Here is a 25,120-nt window from a genome sequence, read left to right as displayed (position 1 = left end):
TAAATTATTAGCTATTAAACTCCATTTCCATTTTATTCCTTAGCAAAATGGAGTAAGTCATATTTTATCATGTTTCAAATTTTATGAATTGTTGTGTTTTGGATATGTATGCTTTAATGAAGAGGCTGTGTACAAATTTATGGAATCTTGGTCAAGTCAAATTCATACCTAAATCCGTGACAAAAGTTTAAGTCATTTAAAGGGACACATGAATCTTAGAATATTTCTACTTGGGTTGGTTAGACTTTAAATCTAAAACCTACCAATATAGTGGATGAGCATGAACATTTTAAGGATAGAAGTGTACATCCAATTAGGCATGACATCATACCCCAATTAATTACCCTATCAATTTCTGGAGAAAATCCGCGAGTTTAAGTTTACAATTTTTATGACTACAAAATATGGGAGCAAGTTGGATAATGGGGGCTCTATATCTGTTCCTAAGGTTATCTTTGGATACATAAAAAATATCGGAGTAGAAGGGGAGGGGGATGAAATAGAGCGGAACATCCTATTGTTTGGATATATAATAATGGAATGGAGTAATTTTATCATTCCGTCCAAATTGGAGGATACAAAAAATGATAGAAAGTGATGGAATGAGATGAAATACATTTCATCCGCTACCGCTCCATTCCATTTGTTTTTAATCAATCTAAACGATGGAACATAACTTTATTTCATTTCATTCCGCTCCATTCCATCGTATTCCATCAATCCAAACATACCTTAAATCCGTCTTATTTATATCAATGTGTACTTTATCATTTTAATTTTGATATTTCAAATATTAGTTATAACATTATAATTTTTTATTTTGATTTTTACTTTAGTATTTGAAATGTATGTTTGAAAATTATAAAAAAAATATTATATTTAATTTTATCTTTTATTTACTAATATTACAATTAAAAAGAATTATTTATAAAAAATTAAGATTGTTTACAACGGGGAGATGAGAAGTGGAGGATACAACTCAATCCGTACCGTTTAATTGAATTTGGAGTTCAATTGTTCATCTTGGACAAATAACACGACAGATAACATATTTATTAAACATTTAGTGAAAGTAAAAACCATCCTCCTCCCACCTTGTTGTCATGCTTCGATTCAACTATTTCATGACTAAATATTTTCAAATTTATTCCTTTTAATAATATTTTTAAGAATGTAAATTTTATCCGGAGAAGAAAGATAACTATTTTACAAATTAAACTATTATTTAATAAAAAGCAAAATAAACTATTAAATTAAATATTTTAGTGAATTAAATCAAATGTATTAAAATATAAAAAATTATTCCGTCAAATCAATTTAATTAGTAATTATGCAGAGACATTAAATATAGAGACTTAGATTCGAACCCACTTCATCTAAGATTTATAATTTTAAAGAGTGAATTTCAGTTAAAAATCACCACACTATTATATATATTATTATATATATGTATTCTCTCTCCAACCTTACACCCTATAAAATCACTTAAGTCTCAATTGTATTTGAATATTTGATCAATTTGTGTTAAACTAATAACTTTGATTCTACTTGATTAGAGAGTTGAATCCTTGATCAGAGCAGAGCATCCACGTGAAAAAAACAAAACAGGCTGTATACACATATAACCATATGAGAGTACCTTAAACTCGATGTTTTGTGCTAAATTAAAATCACCTTGATCAGTCTCTGCTACCTCTAACGTGGGACATTTGTGTGTTTGTCTATGTAATTTGCAGCACAAACCTTGAATAGTGGTGTCTGCTTAGTTGTAATATTAATGTATAGCATCATGTAATTAAGAAAATAATTATTCATTAGCACTCAACAACAGCTAATTGTTGCATAGAATCACTGCCACCAGCATTAACGTTTTATCATGTGAACTTCAGAAGTCTTGTCTTCAAATACTATAACAATTGCTTCTTATAATATTCTGTTTCTGAAAGTATATATAATACTGTTGCTACTTATTAATAATCTTAAGTACCACTAGCTAGTACAACATTATCAACTCTCCCAACATTTTTTTCTGTTCATGCACGGAGACAGCATGTTGGAGTTGATTCAAATTGAAGTTTCTTAGAAAATGTTTCACATTATTGAGTACTCGAAAGATCTCAAGTCCCACGCACATAGTGTGAAATAGAAATTTAAAAAAGTTTATATAGAATGTCATCTCTCATCTTACAAGTCGGTTTTGTAATGATGAGTTAAGTGAAACTCTATTAATATGGTATCAGAATCTATCAATCGGACTATAGGCCGCCACCCACCGTTTTAAAAATACACGCACCAAGTCCAAAAGAATGTTGAGCGTGAAGGAGAAATAAAATTTTAAATTAATTTATATAGATTGTTACGTCTCATCTTACAAGTCAATTTTATAAAAATGAAATAGTCAGAGACACATGCTGTCGCCCGAGTGCATTATTTATGGCCTAGTATAATTTGAACGATACGAAAAAATATAAAGTAAAGAAGGTTGAACAAATTGCATATATATAATAGAAATTAACCCATTAAAAAAATGTTTTACTAATAAGATATTAGTAGTATGAAAATCAGGTTCTAAGTTAAAATAATGATCCACAAAAAAGGTTTAAGATAGGTCAACACGGGTAAATTTATTCATATATTAGATTATTTGATCAAGTTTGATTGTTGGAGATATATAATTGTTATTATAAAATCACTAATAATTAAAAATATTAAAAAATAAATATGTAACAAATCAACATGATAATATACGAATGCACTAATATTAAAGTTGATTTGTTACCCCCTCCCGAGCATAGATAAACTAGTAGATAATTCTGTAGGTTTTAAATTACTTTCGTTTATAGACGCGTATTCGGGGTACAATCAAATCCCAATGACTGAGGCCGATAAAAAATACACAGCCTTCATGACAGACTCCGGAAACTATTACTACAATGTACTGCCATTCGATCTGAAGAACGCTGGCGCAACATACCAATAAATGATGAATAAAGTATTCCGAGGAGAAATTAGGGATATGCTCGAAGTTTACATAGATGACACTGTCATACCCCAAAATTTGCCCAACATATTTATTCATATTTCAATCCACCTGACTTTCAAATGCTCAAAGACACACAAGAAAGAAGCATGCAGTCTCTCTCCTAAACAACAACCTCTGAATTAGGGTTTCCGATTTAATCAAGGAATCTGAACTTCTGACACCTCAAGTGGACTACATGGCCTCTCATATGATTCAAAGTGTCCTCATGCCAAGTTTCAAGTCCCAATTCAAAAGATTGCTCACTCAATGGCCCAAACGACTGATAATCGACTAGTTGACCTAAAAGACAACTGTGGTCAAAGTACAGTCAAAACTTCCGATTTTTTGTCAACATCCTCATTTTGAAGTATCATTCATCATTTGATCAAGTATTAATCACGATTCATCAAGAAAGTATCAGAAAGCCACAAAAGGACAACTTTCTAAATTAGGGTTTCGGATTAAAAGTCAACTGAACTTTGACCGGTCATAACTTTCACATGGAACGTCAGAAATTTCCCATCCAAAGCTCAATGTGAAGGAAATTGAATTCTCTACAACTTTGTCTCTCACATGCCAAGGCCAGAAATGCACCATTTGGGAGATATAGGCCAGTACATTACAGGTCCTTCTAAAAGATCGCGAAAAGTCATTTTTTCTCAAAGCCCATAACTTGAACATGGTAAACTCAATTGAGATGAAACCAAAGGGAGGTTGTAGAGGACACCTAGGGCTTTCCAAAAAGTCCTATATCATCTCCATGTGATAAAAATTGAAGGAGATACGAGGCTCAGAAGTTGGTCGATTCTCAAGAAAAACTCAAAACCCTAATTGCACAATTTGGTGTTTTTGGACTAATGGGCCTAAAGAATGGATCCTAAACATGTTTATAGGCTTTATAAACGACCTTAAATTAATTATTTTATTTTTATCACATTTATTTTATTTATTTGAATTTAAATTCATTTAAATATTAATAAATCATGTAATATATAAAATAATTAGTTTTAATCAAAGATTTGATTTTTAATCAATTTTAATCAATCAAGATGGTCCAAATAATCACATGGGAGAGTCTAAATTCGTGAAAAACATCATGGAAAAGATATCATGCAAGTTTGGAAAGATTTATAATGAATTTAGAAACAAATATTTTCTTTTCCAAATAACTCAAGGACCAAGCCCATTCATGACCTAATTCTCACACAAAAATACACTCCACAATATCAGAATAAGGGGAGGACGGTTTTGGAGAGCAGGAACTAGGGTTCGAGAAAGAGAAATTTGCAAAGAAGAGGATGATAGCTTGAATTTCGTTTTCAACAAGTTGTAGCCATTCTCACACTATTACAAGGAGTTATTCGTGTTCCTGAGATCTTCAAGGGTAAGAACTAGTCCATAGTCATAGCCAAATACGTCCGGATTGTTCATCTCAAACATAACACATCCATGCATACTTTAATTTTCGTATGCTATGTTTCCCTATATTTTAACGCAAACTAACTTCATATTTGAGTGCATAATGTTGTCTGGGGATGTTTGGAACCACTGTTACTGAGTTTTGACGCAGGGAGGACAAGGCACCATTGTTAGGGCATAAACAATGGAGACTTTCGTTCTTGGTGATACCGTGTGTTCCAGTACGAAACGGTGCATCCAATAAGTTCAGGGAACCTTGATTGTAAGATCTGGGCAGGTGGTTTAAGCGTTAACGTTCTTTTCTCTTGTTTTTAAATAAGTTGCAGAATTCAAAGGTTTTTCCGCAAGAGAATTCGCAGCAGAACGCGAAGGTAAATCCGCAGGTAATCTGGTGAAGATGATGAACAGTAGCAGCGACCATTGACCCCCTGCGTGCGTGGCATTTTCCTTTCTCTCGATTGGTCGGTCAAATCCTGCATTCTCTCTCTTCATGCGTGGCATGCACGAATTGGATGGTCAGAAAGTCTCCCCCCACTTGCCTTGTTCGCGATTGGCTATTCAAAGCATCCAGGGGGCCCACGCGTCTGATCTTTGACTTGTAGTATTAACCTTTTAATTTATATTTTATTAATTCGTGTCGTTTTGTTTACAGTTAGATTGCACAGCCAGAATGGTAAAGGTCAAGCCAAAGAATCTGGAAATAGGGGGTTCGATCCCCACGCGTGACTATTATTTTTTTTACAATACATGCTCCAACTTTCTGGCAGATTCAGCGCTAACATCCCCTGGCGAATCACGGTGCACCCTCAGGATCACACCACAGGATCTCCACTAATCCAATCCAACGCACACGAAGACGAAGTTCCACCATAGGCCTCAGGAGTCTCCCTCATAGAATCCAACGCCCAGGTTCTTTATTTGTTTTGTTTTTTTTTCTTTTTCTCTTCTTATTTCCTATTTCTGTTTTATAACTTTTTGTTTTATATTTTCTTTTTAACTAAACTACTTTTAATTAATCCTTTTGGAAAAACTTAAACTTTTTTTCAATAGTAACAAAATTTTATTTTTTTTAATTAACTTTTTAATTAGCTAATTTAGGTTAAATAACTTAGATTAATTTTAACATTTATGATTTAGGTTAATCATTTTATTTTAGGCTAATTATTTTAATTGTAGCTTTATAATATTTAACCTTGATTTTTATTTTTAGGCTTGTTAAAATTAACTATAATCATAATTTTAGGTTTTCTCTAAGATTTAAGATTTATCACCAATGGTAATCAAACATTGAATTTCTTCAGACGCGCATTCTCTTCTCACCTCATATTCTATGATTGTCGCATGTTTGTGCTAATTCTCAACCTTGAGGCAAAACTTGTTTATTTATTTGAATTTTTGCCTTTATTTAAATTTCTGCCTTTATTTAAATTTTTGCCTTCATTTATTTATTGAATTATTTAATTTCCGTACTTTAAATTCTAGAAGGTGTATAGGTTGCAATTTTTGTGATGTAATAGTAATTAGGATTTTATTTATCTTTCTGCCTTTACTTTTCGCATCCCCCAATTTTTGGTTATGTACCCCCTTAATCCCGAAGCCTTGTAATAGTTGTAGGTTTATTTTCTGTGTTTTAATTTCCGCACAATATAATTTAACTGCGTGGATAGTAAGATAGGGAGTGGCAAGATAATTAAATTGAACGTAACTCACTAATTCAAGATAAATTTCTGAATATAATCACATGATTGCTACACACACCCACCTCTAAGGTAACACCTCTTATGCTGCCTTCTCGATCAAATAGTCAAGTCCCTTCGAATATAGGGATACCTTAGCTTGTTGCCTTCGATTCAAAATCACCACGTCCCTCCGATAAAAGGTCATAGTCCCTTCGAGTTGCCTACGATAAATATGATCTCGTCCCTCGATTAAATGGTGATAGTCCCTTCGATTGCTAAGGTATCCTTACTATTGCCTAATGACTATTATATCCTTCCCCGAGACTACCTGCCCTCTTTATGGCAAGGGACAGTCTTGTGGTGAACGATTATTCTCGATGACCCTTCGATGACCCGCACATCCGATTGAAAGGCTTCCTACCTCCTCATGGTATGGAAAGACCCTTTCGCCCGAAAGACTTAAAGAACAAGAAAGACAAACTTAGGGTAGGTAGCTAGTAATTGCTTGCTCACAATCAATTCAAAATCAAATTACTTTTCACACCTCGTTCCAAAATAATTTCAAAACAAGGCTACGCTTATTTACAAGCTAAAGTCCTTAACGGAATATTTTTACTATTCACACACGACACTCTTTCAAACAAATCAAACAAAGTGAGCTTAGCAATTAAGAGCCCATGGATAACCATGGATGCAAAGGGTGCCTTACACCTTCCCTTTGCATAACTTACCCCCGAACTCAAAATCTTTTCAAAAGGTCTTTTCCTGTTCTTTTAGCCTTTCTATAATTGGATAAAATAAAAGTCGGTGGCGACTCTTGCTTAATCGCGACATTTCGATAAAAAGTCAGTTTACCGAATTACAGACATGATCATCAAATCTCAAGAGGAAACCGACCATGCGCTCCATCTTTAAAAAGTCTTCGAACAGGCCAGAAAATGTAAAATGCGATTTAATCTCGAGAAATACACTTTCGGCGTTCGGGCAGGTAAATTCCTCGGTTTCTACCTAACCGAGCAGGGAATTAAAGCTAACCCAGACAAATGTAAGGTTTTTCCGAGTTCCCTACGCCGAATTCGAAGAAATCCTTCCAATCATTAAATGGAATGCTCACATCGTTGTCCCGTTTTGTGGCCAAATCAGCCTAAGACGCTCTTCCTCTCTTCAAACTTCTACGTAAAGAGGCTACGTTTGAATGGACGGATGAATGCGACAAAGCTCTCGTCCATCTCAAACAAGCATTGTCACGACCACCAGTCCTTTCCCGACCTAACAACCGGGAAATCCTTTACTTATACCTGGCCGTGGCATCGGAGGCCGTCAGCGCTTCCCTCATCAGAGAGACCCTAGAGGGACAAAAACCCTATACTTCAGAAGCAAGTCACTACAATGTCCAGAGCTCAGATACCAACAAATCGAGAAGGTAGCACTGGCCCTGATCAACGTCGTGAGGAGACTGATGCATTACTTCTTCGCACACACCATAGTGGTACGAACCAAACAACCAATAAAACAATTTCTTGGGCGCCCCGACATGGCCGGACAAATACTCCACTTGTCGCTGGAACTGTCTGAATTCGACATCAGATATGAAGAAAGAAAAACCTTAAAAGCACAAGCATTGGCTGACTTTGTAGCCGAAATGACCTTGGCTGAATCCTTAACAAGTGATGCCCAAAAATGGACCATTTACGTCGACGGAGCATCCAGCTCGACAGGTAGTGGAGCGTGCATAATCTTAGAAAACAGAGAAGGCACCTTAATCGAAGTATCCCTCACGTTATCTTTCCTTATTTCAAACAACCATGCAGAATGTGAAGCCATCCTCGCTGGATTAAGAATAGCCGAGGATATAGGGGTCGAGGAGATCGAAATTTTTACTGACTCTTAACTCGTCGCATCTCAGATATCAGGGGAATATCAGGTCAAGAACGATAACCTCGCGGAATACCTGACCCTAGTACGAGGGAGCATAGTCAAATTCAAATCGGCCAAAGTGAGGCACGTCTCTTGCGAGCACAATACCTGAGTTGATATTTTATCTAAACTAGCAAGCACCATTAAGAAAGGGGGAAATAAAGTTGTCATCCAAGAAGTCCTACCCCGACCAAGCATCGAAAAAATGGCCACGACCGTCGACATATATGTGATCGGGGATGCCACATGTTGGATGACCCCGATATACAACTATAAGGAAATGATGAACTACCAAAGGATCCAAAAGAGGTTGGTACGGTCAAAAGAAGAGCTTGCTCATACGTCTTGGTCGAGGGCAAGCTATATCGACGTGGATTCTCCATCCCCCTCCTCAAATGTATCGAGTAGGCAAAAATCCATCACGTTCTACGTGAGATCCATGAAGGAATAAATGCTCAACATCTAGGGGAAGGTCACTCGCTCGAAAAGCTTTACGAGCAGAATACTATTGGCCCACAATGCAACAAGATGCCAAAGAACGCATCAAGAAATGCGACAAATACCAACGTTATGGGGACATGCACCTTGCCCCTCCTAAAGAGCTCAAATCTCTATCCCCTTGTCCTTTCTCCTGGTGGGGGATGGATCTCCTTGGACCGTTCGTCACCAGTTCTAATCAAAACAAATATCAGATAATGGTCGTCGACTACTTCACCAAATGGGTTGAGGCAGAGGCACTAGCCAAAATAATAGCACAAAATGTGCTCCGTTTCTACAAAATAAACATACTTGCCCGGTTTGGCGTACCCTTAGCTATTCTCATCGATAATGGGACCCAATTTATCAATAAGAATTTCCAAGAATTCGTTACAAGACTAGGAACAATACAACACTTTGCATCCGTCGAGCACCCCTAGACTAATGGGCAAGCAGAAGCAGCAAACAGAGTAATCCTAAGAGGTCTCAAGAGAAGGCTCGACGAGATTAAAAAGAGACGGGTCAAAGAGCTACACAGCGTACTCTGGGCCTACAGAACTACTCCTCACTCAACTACGGGAGAAACTTCCTTCCGCCTAGCTTACGGGACAGAAGCAGTGATCCCCATCGAAATCCATGAGCCAACTAGGCGAATAGAAGCTGCTCTTGACGAGGAGATGAACAACGAGGCTCTCAGAGAGGAGCTTGATCAGTTCAAAGAAGTTCGGACAAGTGGTGCCCTCCGTGAAGCCTCACTCAAACAGAAAACCGCCTTGCGATACGACCTCAGGGTCATCAAAGGAGAGTTTGAAGTAGGCAGTTTGGTACTAAAGAGAAATCATAAACTCTCGCGAAGACAAACTAGCAGCTAATTGGGATGACCCATATCGCGTCCGAGCGAAAAACAGAAAATGGAGCCTATTACTTAGAAAACCTACAGGGAGAAGAACTTGCTCGACCATGGAACATTGAAAAGCTAAAACAATATTACAGCTAAGACCTAACACAGTATCTCCTCCCTGACGAGGAAACGTTCACGGTCATAGGTGCATTCTAGGTACAACCAGAGCACCTCATGTTGAAACAAAAAGATAAGAGTCCGCTCTTTTGACGAGCAGACACTTAGTCCTTCGGGGGACACTCAAACTGAGCTCCCCCGTCGTAATCGTACCACGACGGTAGAACACCCTGCTCACGAAGGGACTATTCACACTGTGAAATTCGGGCTTCATATCAACGAAGCCTGAGATTCACCTGAGCCATGCACACGACCCCGACAATTCGATCAAGTTCCCCTCACTTGACGACCTCTTAAAATACCGAGCAAAACCTCCCAAGTTAATATCTACGAGCATAAAATATATAATAGCTGGAACTGTAAAACATGCACACATATACAAAAATAAACTTGGCATAAAAACATTGTGTCAATCACTAAATCATTATAGCCTGGATAGTAATATACGGTACATTATCGAATGGGGGTATAACCCCTAAATCAAAAAACTGAAATAAAAAGGCACGTAGGCCGGAAACTTAAACGATAAAATATTACAAGACGACATCAGACATTCTCCTCCAGAGGCACGCTCTGAGTATCCCTAGCGTTGTATTCTTCTCCTCCGCTATCTTCCCTAAGGTCAAGAACCACTATCTGCCCATCAACTACCCAGTGAAGATGCCCGGTACCCTCGATCACCAACTCAACCCATGGAATCACGATCCTCAGTTGGGTTATGGTCAAGCTATACGTGTCTTGGGTAGTGGCCAAGCAGTCATTCTCAAGCACCCTAATGTAGCCAATCAAATCCGCTAGATTCTGGTGAGCTTTCTCTTCATCTGTCTCATCCTCGGCAGGAACTAGAGATCGACGAAGGGCAGCTTCCTTGACAGCAGCAGCTTGCATGACCTCATATAAGGTCATGACCAAGAGGGCATGTTGATAGCCAAGATCAGACAGAACAACATCCTTCTCGGCAATGGCTTTAACATTGGCCACCAGCTGACTGTTTTTCCTTCCCATCTCTTCATCCTTGTCGGACAACACATTATTATGCTTTTCCTCCAACGCTACCAGCTTTCCCTTGTAATCCTCGGCAATCTTCCGCAACATCTCGGTAGAATGGGGATCAGCCTCAGAGTATATAATGACCATCTCCAGAACCTGCATTCTGGCAGCACCGTCCAAAGCCATGCTCTTCCTCTTAGCCGCCGCTTCCATCCCTTCCAAATGAAGAGATTCTATTTGTTAAACCGAGAGGGATGACCCTCCTTCAAAGAAGTTCCTTCGCAAGAAGCAAGTAGGAAGCTGTTATTGGTCGGGAGAATCGTCCTTGCTCAAGTCAACACTATCCACAGGTGTCACCCGGGAGCGCTTCCTTGAGGCTAGAGAATCAGGATCGACGAGGGAAGCCGAGGAAAAAAATGAACCGGAAGAGGCACTGAATTGTTATGTTGGTCCACGGCCGAAAGAGGAGACTGAGCACTAGCCGGAGAAGAAGAAGAAGCCCTAGAGCCTGATCCCAGAGCAGGCTGGACGTTAAACAAACGAATCTTACTAGTTATCTTCAACTTGGCCTTGGTAGTACCATGCTTCAAAATGCGGTCTTGTCTGCTCGGCATCGTCCATACAAAACACACAAAGAAGAAATGATCAACAAGACAATAAAACGAGGATAAACCCGTAAATCTTAAATACAAGTTAGTACCGAGAAGAATCATAGCCTCCTCGGCAGATTCATACTCCGCCAGCTCCTTGTAACTTATATACTGGGGATCCAAGTCAGGCTCCCCTTCCACATTAAGCATCGACCCTCTAGTCCGATCCACCTTCTGGACGGGAGAGAAGCTCTGTACAAAATCGACCAGCTTCTGAAAATTGGTCCGGTCATCAGCATTTAGATCCCCCACCCGAGTAATGAACTGATCGGTGCCATACTTAAAGTGGTCTCGTGACCACTGGAATCTAAACTTGTGCTTCAGCCCCGTCCTTGGATCCCCGATGTTGTTTAGAACTATGCTTGTCCAACAAAGGCACCTGGTGGAAGACCGTGTCCATGGACATCTTCGTTTGGGGCCAGAGAAGATAATAACTTGTCTTGAAATGCTTCACCGATTCAGAGAAAGGTTTGAAGAGTTTCTTCTCCTACTTCAAAGGAACCCAGTTGAATCGTCCCCATGCAGTCTGGTGCTGGGCGTGAAAACTCTAGAAGAGGAGCGAGACCGTCACCCCAAAATGAAGATATTGGCAGGTAAGCTCAAACGCCCTCATGAAGGCGATCGAGTTCAGATGAAGCTGGCTGGGGACAAGCTCCATGTGGTTAAAGAAGGAGATCTGGAAATATATGAAGGGCGGACGAAAGCCCATTTCTCAAAATACGACCTCATACATCGGAATCTGATCTGGCTTGTATGTGTCACAAACCCTTTCCTCTTCGTTTGGGACGGACACGACCCAATTGTTCTCGGCCAGGGTAGCACCCACGAACCCCCCGACCATAGTATGGACGTCACTACAGTCTGTGGCAAAGAGGGACTCTGTACCAAGCACATCGACAGTCACCCACTCTTCTACTAGTATCTCCCGCTCAACAGGAGGAATAGTAGACAAGGAAGTGGAAGTAGAGGTAAGCGCCACTCCATTATTGGTTCGGCCATATTCACCTAAAATGTAGAGGAAACAAGTGAATTCGACGATAAATCAAATTCACCCTTCCACCGCTAATCAAGTGAAAGGGCGTCAACTAGCCCGAGGATGACGTCATCGGCCCATACCCCTACTCGAAGAGCAGACGACTAACCTCCCAGACGAGGAAACGTTCACGTCACACCTCAAAGTGTGGTGTCCGACATCGCCAACGTGAATACTAAACGAAAGACCTGGCAAACCCAGATCCTGGTTGAAGCTCCACCGGATAACTCATGCAGCTTCATTAGAAAACTCCCACAGTTTTCTAGAAAAAAGAGAGCTTCAACTGGAATCCAGAGAGCCTCAGGCCCAGAATGTTATTTCCGACGAAGATAACGACGAAATCAAACTAAACCCTCATCGGTGACGATGGAGATTTTAGCATCACCAACGTGAACAACCAACACCTCACCGGAAAAAAATCTATCAATCACCCTAAGCTATCCTAACCACATGTAGTTCTAAACAAAACAAAGGAAATGCATTAAAACGGAGAAAATTAGAAATCAAACTTACTTGGAATGGTGAGGAGAGACTTGAAAAATTGAGAGAAATGAAGGATCCGCGACGGAGGTGACAACGACGAGGGCAAGCGATTAGTTGAAAGCTGAAGGTGGAAGAGAGAGGACGTAAAAGTTCAAATGAGGGAACGCTCCAAGTATTTATAGAAACTTGAAGCCCTCGCGTGACTTACACATTCAGCTCGTGAAGATGGAAGGTCATCATTAAACCCTAAAAACCCTAGAGGCTAGACTAACCATCATTACGCATTAAAAGCAGCATAAGGATCGAGACGAGCACACACACGCCAGCTTTTCACATTCAGCCAAGTGCTCATCTCCTCGTCCATCGATCACAATGCTACGGACGAGTTCAGGGGCGGGTTTGGGGTAGATACTAGTGTCCCCGTTACCCGAATTTGGGTGAGTAACCACGTGTACGAGGTTTTTTGCCATGCCTAAATGAGAAGACAAATAGATACATTATAATAATTATATACTCTTTTTTTCATACACCATCTTTGAATGAGAGGGCAGATAAATATATTATATACTCTTTATTTTCATACACCATGATTCTTTGAATAAGGGGATAAATAAATACACTATACACTTTTTTTTTCATACACCATAATTCCCAATGAAATTTTCAAATTAGATTTTTAACGAATTATTAGTACAAAAGATACATTTTAATTATTTTAATATGATCTTTCTGTCCCATAATATTTGTTACATTTGTCTAAAATAATTATTATCATTATTTATTTTGATACAACTTAAATTATTTATTTTCAATTATACTATATATTTAATGAATATTATGTACATCACCTTCAATTTTTTATTCTTCAATTTATTTATTTTTATAATAAAACTTAAAAACACACTAGATGAATGAATAAAATCATATTTTTTGGAAATTTCTTTATCCACCCCATGTCTTCTTGGTCACCTCTGACGAAAAACTTAAAATACCCCTTACTTCGGAAATGCATTTCCGAAAAGCAAAAAAATGTTGTTTTCGGAGATACATCTCCGAAAACGCTTTTTTTTTTTCAAAATTTTTCTTATTTCGGAAATGCATTTCCGAAAACAGCATTTCGGAAGTGCATTTCCGAAATACTGTGCGTTTTGCAGATTAAGCAAAACAACCCCCCATTCATTTTTACCCTAAATCTTAAACAAACTTCCTCTCTTCAGAATTTTTGCACAACCAAGTTTGAATCCTACAGTTAGGGGTGGGAATAGGCCAGGCCGGCCTACAGGGGCCTATAGCCTAGCCTACTTAAGGCCAGGCCAGGCCAGACCTATTTGATAAAAAGGCTAGGCTTGGGCTTTTTTAAAAGCCTATTTAATAAAATAGGCTAGGCCTAGGCTATTAAAAAAGCCTATAAAGCCTTGTAGGCCGGCCTATATTTTCATATATATTAAAATTAGTCTAAATAGGTTGGCCTATATATGCATATATATTAGAAAAAGTGTTAAATAGATTGGTCTATATATGCATATATATTATAAAAAAAATGCTAAATAGGTCGGTTTAAATGTTCATATATATGCGACCTATAAGGCTTCTTAAGTAATATGAATTAATTGAAAACATTAATAAGAAAGAGGCTTTTAAATAGGCTTTCAGGTCAGGCCAGGCTTTTAAAAAGGCCAGGCCAGGCTGAAAAAATGAGCCTATAGTAGGCCATAGGCCAAGCTCAGGCCTTGTAAGTTTATCATAGGCCAGGCCCAGGCCTTATAAAGCCTAGCCTAGCCTAGCATATTCCCACCCCTACCTACAGTTAACCATTCCAAAAGCTACTCAATCTCAACCTAAAGCTACTCAATCTCTTCAATTGGTAAGTTTTTCAAACTTTAGATCTATGATTCAAATCTCTGTTAGGGTGTTTAGAAATTGCAAAAATGATATAGGGGTAGGTTGGTAGTGGTATTTAGGTTGTTTAGAATCATTAGAAGTTGTTTTAATGTTGGATTTTGGGGTCTGCCATGGAAGTTGCAGAAGGGAGCTTCGCAGGGGTGTTTCGGAAGTTCATTTCCGAAAACACCTCCATTTCCAGTTTCGGAAATGAACTTCCAAAGTGGTCAAAAATTTCTTTTTTTTTTTATTTTTTTAATTGTTTCGCATTCTTATTGATTGCAATTGTTTTCAGGAACATGGCAGGAAACCCAACACGCATCAGACAGGGGAGAGAGACCCATACAGCATCGGCTAGACGCGAGCGGGCGGCCCAGCTACCGTCGATGCAGGGATGGAGTCGTGTGCGAGTACCCGTGCAGATGGACGAGCGTACTTCCTCATCTGGATCCAGGAGTCGTCTGGCTCGGGTCTCTTCTTCCCGCCAGCAGGAGGTACGAGAGGAGGAGAAGGAGGAGGAAGTTACATACCAGGAGGCGGAGGAGGTACCAGATGTTGACCCTCCACACGGGGAGGAGGAGGAGGGCTACCCGGGAAGGCCCAGTGACACGACCTTGCTGATTACCTACCACGAGCACGTCGCTCGACGTATCTGGGGGGAGAGGTATTTTTTATAATTTGCCCGACTTTATTATTTAACCGTTTTTTATTTAGCTGTTTATTCAACATTTTCTTAATGGTCTAATTAACAGTATTTTTTTGTTTTTGTTGTAACAAGAGAGACAGACTTTGAAACAGGTGAACCACGCCCGGAAGATTTTTAGTCTCTTTAAACCAGAGGCGTAGTGGTTTAACGACGCGGTGACAGCTTCAGGGCTAGGTGGGTTGTGCATGACGGAGTATACCAACATCAACCACAATATGCAAGGGGCCTTTGTCGAGAGGTGGCACAGGGAGACATCTTCTTTCCACTTACCGGTTGGGGAGATGACGATCACCTTGCACGATGTGTAGTGTCTTCTCCACTTGCCGATTAGGGGGATGCTGCTGGACCATTCCCGAATCCAGAGGATCGAAGCCAGTGAGTGGATGACGCTCTATCTGGGTATAGAGCCAAATATGGCTGACTTTGAGTGCCAGACGACAAATGAGCCTCATATCCGGTTCACCATACTGAGCGCTTATTTCGAGAACCACCTGGAGGCGGATAACGCCCTATTTGTGGAGTATCACCGTGCCTGCGCTCTCTGGTGCTGGTTCATGTTTGTGGTAGGCGCTGCACTCTTTGTGGACAAGAGTGCAAGATATGTCGACGTGACCTACCTCCGCTACTTCATGGATTTGACTACCGTTCACCAGTGGAACTGGGGGTCAGCTATTCTGGTATACCTATACCAGAAGCTGAATGAGGCCTCCAACTGGAGGACCAGGCAATTGACCGGATCCTGCACACTACTGACGGTACATTTCATTTTAATAGTTTCACATTTATTTATGTTTTGTATTTATTTTTAATACATTATCGTGTTTGTGTTTTAGAGCTGGACCATCTCCTACTTCCCCCGCATCCACGGCTTCCGCGTTGATCCTGAGTATGAGGACGCCATGCCCAGGGCCACCCGATACGATCTCCAGAGGGGGAACAATGCAGTGGGACCATACCGTGGATACGTCGACCGCACGATGCCCGATGACATCAGTTGGAGGCCATTCAGCGACTACACTGATGTTGTCGCCTTTGACAATATCTCGTTATATTCTGGCTAGTTGGCATGTGGGACCAACACCATGGTGAGGTATCTCCCTGAGCGGTGCATGCGGCAGTTTGGATTTGTGCAGATGATACCCAGGTCACCTTTTGAGGCTGCTCCCGACACAATTACCCGAGTGCATCTCACTGGCATATTTGAGGATTGGGAGCGTCATGTGGTCCTGGAGGAGTATCGTCGCATGCAGGTCACCCAGGACTGGCACAGTGTGGAGGGGTATGTCACATGTTCTATCGGGTGTCACATCCTCTGATGACATCCGACGCTCCCGACGCTCCTATGCCAGCATACGAGGAGATCCTAGAGAACCAGCAGGCCCAGGATGACCATGCCATTGATCTCCTGCCGATCTGCCAGCGGATATAGCTGCTTGGGTGGGACGCGTTGGATCGAGGTATCATTGATCAGGACGGTCCAGAGGCAGTCGCCATGGTGGAGATGATCGTCGGTGATGCGGGCCGTGCGGCGGCATACAGGCGGCAGAGAAGGTCCCAGGGAGAGAGGGTTAGGCATACCCAGTAGGGTTCGGGTTTATTTTTTTTGTATTCGGATTATATATCTCGTACACTATGACTTGGTCTGTATATATTATTTGAATTTTATTTATTATATTAGTATTTTACGTTGATATGTCGTTTGTTTTGTTCGGCTTTTTCGTTTTGTATATATTATACGTTTCGTATATATTTCGTACGGGACTATTAGAAAAAACATAAAAAAAAGACTTCTGCTTAATTCGGAAATGCACTTCCGAAACACCCTTGTAACACGGTGGAAGAACTGACTTTTTATTTATGTTTCGCAAACAAACGTTGCGGTGTGCAAGAGTCGCCACCGACTTTTATTTTATCCAATTAGGAAAGGCATAAAAGAACAGGAAAGACCTTCTTTGAAAAGAGATTGGGTTCGGGGGGTAGGTTATGCAAAGGGAATGTGTAAGCACCATTTGCATCCATGGTTATCCATGGGCTCTTAATTACTTTAGCTCACTTTGTTTGTTTGAAATGTTTGAAAAGTGTCGTGTGTGTTTAGAAAAACAATTTGATTTTTAAGAATGTCTGAAAAGACAATGTTATAAAACATGGTCTGAAAAACGTTTGATTTGTTTGAATTGATTGTGAGCAAGCACTTAAGAGTTCCCACCCTAAGTTCGTAAGGTCTTTCCTATTCTAAAGACTTTCCTTGAGCGATAGTACTATCCATACCATATAAGGGTAGGTAGTCCTATACATTGGATGTGCGGGTCATCGAATCGTCATAGAAGGCAACTTGTAAGGATGTCTTAGTATTCGAGGGGACTATCATCATTTTTGTAGGCAACTCGAGGGACTAGATCATTTTTCGTAGACAACATCGAAGGGTCATCGAGGGGCTATGATCTTTATATCGAAGGGACTATGATGATATTAATCGTAGGCAACTTTGCTAAGACATCCTCACGTTCGAGGGACTTGACCATTTAATGGAAGGCAACAAAAGGGGATACCCTAAAGGTGAGTGAGTGTGCAGTGTGTTAAATTCAGTTATTTAATCTTGAAGTTAGTGATCTAACGGTTGATTTTAATCTTATCACACAATCCTATTAAGACATACATCTAAGCAGTTATAGCAGTTTATAGGTGCGGAAAGTAAAAGCAAAAAGTAGAGTCCTACGCTATTACATGCCTTTGGGAGAGATACATAATAAGGAGGTGCAGAAAGTAAAGCCCTAATTAAAACTATTACATCCCATACACAATTACATAATTAAAAAATGTGCGAGGAAATTGAAATAAATGAAGATGTGTAGTGGGTAAATGTCCATAATGGTCCAGAGTCTCAAGTGTGGTACCTCGCAAAATGCAAAACTGTTAGTAATAATAATGCGTGAGAAAATGGTAAAGAAATATTAACAATAATAATCAAAAATTAAACAAAAGAAACTAAAGTTAATTCGTGAAACAAATATTTTTGGTGTTTTTAATGAGAGATAAAAATCTAATTAATTAAATATTAAACTACCAGTTGGAGTCCGCCCCCTCCCTTTCTCAATCGGCTCTCTCTAAATAAAAAATAGTTAAAAAACATGGGAATGCACTAAATAGGAATTGAACCAATGACCTTTTATTTAAAAAAGCCTTACTTCCTAAGCAACTGAGCTATGTTATTTATTTGAAATAAAAAGCCAATTGGAAGTATATGAAGCATCGACTAGCATTTTCTATTTATTAAAATATAAGAAATTTAAGAATAAACTACTATATTTTAAAATAGACTTTTAAATCGAATATTTATAAAATTCAGGATGTCAATGTAAATGAACCCGAGATTTTATAAAACCCAATTTTTTGAAATAGTTTCGAAGAGTGGGCAAATTTTGGGATATGACAACCCTAAAATCTGAAAAAAGTGTTTTCGGAAGTGAATCTCCGAAAACACCCCAATTTGGTGTTCTCGAAGATGTATTTCCGAAGTCTGAAAAAATTTAGAAAAAAAAACTTCGAATATGCATTTCTGAAGCAGGAGTTGAGGTTTTCGCTGGGGTGTGGATAAAAAAAAAACCTATTTTTTTTTTACACAACATACAATAAATGTTATCTAAGAAGGATAAGGGTGGAAAACGATAATGTGAGTTGCAATGGCACGCTGGATGGTAGCAGCGTCATGGAGTTTGAAGACAACGCCACTGTCACCGAGCTTCTCCACCTTCAAGTTCAAATGTTGCGCGACACGCCTACAGCCACAGTGTTCTTCAGTGCACAACGACGACCTCCAAGCTCTCTTACAGGCACATCACCTCTCATCCCATTCCATTCCATTCCCCAACATTCAAACTCAACCACTTTCTTTCTCACATCTCTCTTCTTCTTCTTCTTTTCGCAGATTCTCCCATCCGATTTGCATCACAATCTCCTCAACCAACCTAACCGCACTCATCTTTTGGAGGTATCTATTTCTTCACTCATTATTCATCTTTCTTTATTATTACTGATTACTGAAATTCAGCTGTCATTCTTCATTAGGTTATATTGGATTTAGGCCGTTTTCCCGAAGCACGCTATCTAGGAAAACACGGAAACCACTATTTAAGGAATTCTGAGGTAATTTCAAAACTGAAGTAGACGGAAACCACTATAAATGGAAGTGTTTTTTGTGATGTAATCTCATATGTATAGCTAGGTAACAGTGAAAGAGTTGGAATATGCTCATGGAGCTGTTGGAGAGTTTGGGAATGATAATAGAGCTGGTATTGAGGGTACTTTGCATAGAATATCTGCTATTAGGAGTAGAAATGGTTGTATTGTTGGGTTGACGTGTCGAATTGGGAGGGCGGTTACTGGCCATATTGATATGGTTTATGATCTGCTTCAATATGGCAAGAGCATTTTATTTGTGGGAAGGTATAGCTTCATTTCATTCATGGTTTTTTCGTGGACCTCTGTTTATGATGATCATTTATGATGTTTTATTCAATGAGAAGTTATGAGTTTCAATTTTCTAGCCCTTATGGGATTCTTGTTGTAATGAAGCGATTTTATTCAGCATTCTGTATAATCTAGTTCGTTCATTTGAAGAATTTTGAAACTTATGTTATGGAAAATTTTAATAAGTAGTAAAAGGATTGTATTGCTGTGTTGATTTCTTAATCCAACAACATAATAGAATCCCACTCCTTGATTCACCATACATCGTTTCTTTAACAATTTTTTATAATGTATATTTTGTTTTTGTTTTCTTGGATTCTTTCAGGCCTGGAGTTGGTAAGACTACTGTTATGAGAGAGATTGCTCGTGTAATGTCAGATGAATTTCACAAAAGAGTGGTAAACTGATTTTTCACCATCTCACTGCAAGCAGCTTTTTTCCTAAAAGTAGTATTATAGATCAGTTTATGATATAATGAATTTTTGCAAATTGGATAGGTGATTGTTGATACCAGTAATGAAATTGGAGGCGATGGCAATATTCCTCATGCAGCAATAGGTGGTGCACGAAGAATGCAGGTACCCATGCCATCAATGCAACATAGTGTGATGATTGAGGCAGTAGAAAATCACATGCCTGAGGTGGTTATAGTTGACGAGATTGGCACGGAAGCTGAAGCTCATGCTTGCCGGTCAATTGCTGAACGAGGCATCATGCTTATAGGAACTGCTCATGGTCAGCAGATTGAGAATGTCATGAAGAATCCTACACTCTCTGACCTGGTTGGTTTTGATTTTCATATTATTGTGCCAATGATCTCCGAGATTTTTTTTCTCTTTTGGAAAGCTTAGTTCTCTAGCTTCATTGAATCATTTATTAAGCAATCATTCTTATTACTTTCTTGAATGTTAACTTCAGCTCTGTTGATTTATGTGGCCAAAGTCAATATGTTGTTTACTTCAGAATCAATAGGCCTTCACTTATTTATTACTAGGGGTGTTCGCGGGCCGGTTTGGTTCGGTTTTGAGAGAATCCGATACCCAAACCGATTAAAATTAAATGGATTGGTTTGGATTGGATTTACAAATTTTTGCGATAAAGCCCAAACCGAACCGATCCGAGAAACAACGGATTGGTTTGGGTTGGATTGATCGGGTAGATGAAAAATGCAAAAATATTTTTAAAAAGTAACTTATTTACAAAAATTAATTTTTCATAATATTATAAAAATATAATATTAATAGTGTTCAAATTTAAATATTATACTAGAAAATTTTCTCTAATAGATTCAAAAATATCTAACAAGAAAAATATCTAAGATTAAGACTTTTGAATCTATAACTAGACACTTGAATTAATATGATAATGAATGTGTTTCATAAATTTATGTTCATTTATCATATTACACTATCAATTTTCTAATAACAAATTAAAATAGCATAACTTGTCCACACACGACATTTTATTTTTTTCTTATTGAAGTTGAATGATTGGTAGTAAGTTTCATGATAATTAATTATGGTTGGTTTGGGTTGGGCTTGCGGGTAGAAAATTGAAAATCCGATGCCCGAACCGATTGTCATTGGATTTCATTGGTTTGGTTCGATTCTTGCCCGAACTGAAAAAATATCCAACCCAAACACTATGGTTTGGTTCAGATTCTGGTTTGGTTGGATTTACCCGAACCAATGAACACCCCTATTTATTACGGTTTAGACATGCTATTTTATTAGTGAATTTAATAATTCGATTTGGAGGATGCTTGCAACTTTGTCTTATTTTATGGTGTACTCGAAATTTCATCAGAATGTCGAAGTATCCTAAAATTTGTTTCATTCATTAAGTTGAAGTACAGGGTTGAGTAGAACAATATTTGATGTTAAAGATACGCTTGATGTGTCGAACTGAGTCATCATGCAATCTAATCAACTTTAATATTCAAAATTCCCCCTCCGTTTGCTTTATCAGATTGGCGGAATTGAAAGCGTTACTCTGGGAGATGCAGAAGCTAGAGCAAGAAAATCTCAGAAGACAATTCTTGAGAGGAAAGGTCCTCCAACATTTGATTTCTTGATTGAGATGAGAGACAGACACTACTGGCTTACACATCAAGTATGTTAATTGAGTTTTTATTACTTTATTCATGAAATGTTCTTTCATTGCAAAATTCTTTTAGAAGATAATTAAATAAATGAAGACATGGTGATGAATAATTATTATTTTTTTGTTCGATAGTCCATCTACAATTTGAACTACATTTGGTGAAGAGCTGTTAATAATGGCAAGGTCACACATTATCACATTTTGAATTTTATTATTGTTACAGGCTTCTAGTATATTGTTTTCAGACATATATCATTAGCTTTTTTGCTTTATCTTGCTGCTTTATTTAGTATCGTTCATATAGATCTGCAATGCTTTTGCCATAGACCGCAACATCATCCATCATATTATTATATGGCGGATTTTTTCCACAATACCATTTTCTGCGGCTAGAATGGAGTGTCATCAATATCGGGCCAGTAAAAGTATGTAATTATGTCCAGGATTCAAAGCTAAATTTGTATTTGAATATTCTGAATCATAAATTAGGTGCTTAGTTTAGTTAATTGTTCGATTTCATGGCTTATAAACTGAATCAAGCGAAAATGTTTTGCCCTTGAACAAAAGAGTGAGGGTACTTTCTGTTAATCTTATTAGTAGAGATGTTTATAAGCCAAAATATGAGTTGGTTTTAAGTTTAACTTGTTTTTTCTTGTTTTTTTTTTGTAGACCGACAAAAGCGTAGATATGTTGCTTCGAGGCCAGAGTCCACAAGTTGAGGTAATTCTTTAGTATTATACTTCTCATTAGTTTATATAGTTAGATATCCTTGTTTGCAAGGTTGATATGCTTTTCTATTTCTATTATTATCTGTTGTTTCTTGTTTGTGTCTAATATTTTCATTCATATGGTGCACATTACTTGATTCCTATCACGATCTGACTAACTTTTTTGCAGGTACGCAAAAGAGATGAAAAATGCAAGGTTGTGATCGAAAAATCTAAAGCATATGATAAATGCCAAATTTGAAACTTTTTCCTTTTCCGATAATATAATTCATTCATTTTACAAAAACAAATCAAAATTTAAATTTATAAACCTGTTTATCATTTTGTAAATTGTGTTTTGTTGACATTACTATTGATTTGTGTGTATATTTTCCACTCTATATTCATGCTATAAACACTTTAAAAAATGATGACATCTAATTAGAGCATAGCATTGCCATGAAAACACCTAATTTTGTTGGGACCAAATCTTGTCCTCAACTGCATATCATGAAACTGTCCCTTAGCATTATCTCTCTTAGTTCTGATTCTGAGGCTATTAGCTTTTCTTGATTGATTGAGAGGATTATGAAATTAGTGTAGTTTGGTAGTGTATTGCCTACATTAACCTATTTTATTCTCTTGATGCATAGCATTGTTGTAGCTTTTTATGTAATATGTAGTGGTTTGTTCGGATGTTCTAGCATTGGTTTGCACAATATATTGTTCAATTAGAAGTCCTCTATTTATTTATACAATAACCGAAGGCTAAGTGTTGATTGAAAATTCATAATTCAAGTATTGTAACCGGTTAATATGGGGTGTAATCGGTTACAATTAGAGAAAATTCACTTCTTGAAATTTGAAAAAGTTGTTTTTGACATGAGATGAGATGTTTTTTTGTTTGTTTGTGTAACCGGTTAATTAGATGTGTTAAACGGTTAGAGGCCCGTGTTTTAGCTTTTTCTTGTGTTTTAAGAATGTGTTTTAGGTCCTAATTGTTGTGTAACACTTGTATAAATGTCTTGGAGGCATTCTCATTTCAAACTAGTTGTTGTTTAATGCAATTGAACATTCTCACCCTTAATTCTCTCTCTCTCTCTCTCTCTCTCTCTCTCTCTCTCTCTCTCTCTCTCTCTCTCTCTCTCTCATTACTCTCTTCTCCACATACTCCATTGTTCATCAATTGTGTGATTATATGTTCCAACATTTGGCATCAAAATCTTGGTTGTGATCAACAAACATCTACTATGCAACAATGAATTCTCTTTCCAATGATAGAGTCCCTACAAACCTACCAATCCTTGATGCGAAGAAATACGAGAAATGGTGCAAACAAATGAAGGTGTTGTTTGGCTACCAAGATGTTCTTGAAGTGATCAAGAATGAGGTGAATCTCCTTGTCGAAGGTGCAATGGATGCACAAAAGGCTGCATACATGGAAGAAAAGAAGAAAGATTACAAAGTGTTGTTCTTGATCCATTAATGTGTGGATGGTGACAACTTTAAGAAATGGTGCAAACAAATGAAGGTGTTGTTTGGCTACCAAGATGTTCTTGAATTGATCAAGAATGAGGTGAATCTCCTTGTCGAAGGTGCAATGGTTGCACAAAAGGCTGCATCAATGGAAGAAAAGAAGAAAGATTACAAAGTGTTGTTCTTGATCCATTAATGTGTGGATGGTGACAACTTTAAGAAAGTTGGAGATTGTGAATCGGCAAAGGAAGCGTGGGAAATTTTGGAAAAGGCATATGCTGGGGATGATAAGGCAAAGGTGGTGAGGTTACAAACTCAAAAATGTCAATTTGAATTGATTAAAATGGAGAAGTAGCTAATCAACGATTACATAACGCGATTGTTGAACCAAATCAAATCTTGTGGAAAAACTGTTTTGGAGTAGAATATTGTGTCGAAGATCTTGCACTCTTTGATGACAGGATTTGACAACATTGATTGTAGTGGCGATTGAAGAGTTGAAGGATCCTACGACTTCGAGCAAAAATAAGCTTCAAAGCTCTCTTGAGGCTCATGAGCAAAGGATGAAGTAGAGAAATAACGATAAGGGAAAGGCGGAGATCAGTTTGCAAGCTCGGTTCAATGAGTAGAACAAGAAGTCAAAATAATAATGGTCTATGAAGAGTAAAGGGAATTTTCATAATTTTTGTGGAAAAGAGCCCCAAAGTTCAAAGAATTGGACTTGTCAAAAGGGTGAGAGCAGCTACAACAAAAGTGGTGGTCAAGGAAATGAAGCCAAGGTTGCAAGACAAGAGTTTGATGATGATAATACACTCTTGGTTATGATCACTAAAGGTGAATGCAACAACAGTAGGCTCCAGGGCAGCAGCAGTTCTAGAACGCTGCAGAAACGTATTTGAAAGAAAACATTATGGTGACTGTGTGAGAATGAGTCCAGTGCAACGAGGAATGGTACTTAGATTCTGGTTTCTATACACATATGAAGGGTAGGAATGATTGATTTGTCAAAATCAATCATGCCACGAAGAATAAAGTGAAATCCGCGGATGACACGACTTTAGCGGCCGATGAGATCAGTGATGTTTTGATCAT

The 25,120-nt window shown here is 38.3% G+C and overlaps 1 protein-coding gene across 2 annotated transcripts; it reads left to right on the top strand.

Moving 5' to 3' along the window:
- The first annotated feature begins 18,924 nt into the window (after positions 1-18,924).
- LOC131644263 (uncharacterized protein ycf45) lies at positions 18,925-23,687 on the top strand. 2 transcript variants are annotated; one of them, XR_009296391.1, is made up of 10 exons: positions 18,925-19,105; positions 19,201-19,263; positions 19,341-19,418; positions 19,498-19,718; positions 20,068-20,140; positions 20,240-20,524; positions 21,711-21,854; positions 21,978-22,270; positions 22,515-22,565; positions 22,743-22,831. XR_009296391.1 is itself a non-coding variant. In XM_058914714.1 (9 exons), the coding sequence occupies exons 1-9, from the start codon at positions 18,956-18,958 to the stop codon at positions 22,812-22,814; spliced, it is 1,137 nt and encodes a 378-aa protein (XP_058770697.1). In that variant the 5' UTR covers positions 18,925-18,955; the 3' UTR covers positions 22,815-23,687. The 2 variants fall into 2 exon arrangements, 1 of the variants encoding a protein (XP_058770697.1); XM_058914714.1 differs by lacking the exon at positions 21,978-22,270 and having other exon boundaries at positions 22,743-23,687.
- Positions 23,688-25,120: the final 1,433 nt, after the last annotated feature.

The sequence above is a fragment of the Vicia villosa genome, linkage group LG1, assembly GCF_029867415.1.
Source record: "Vicia villosa cultivar HV-30 ecotype Madison, WI linkage group LG1, Vvil1.0, whole genome shotgun sequence".
Taxonomy (NCBI): Eukaryota; Viridiplantae; Streptophyta; class Magnoliopsida; order Fabales; family Fabaceae; genus Vicia; species Vicia villosa.
This window is presented reverse-complemented; position numbering and strand designations above follow the sequence as displayed.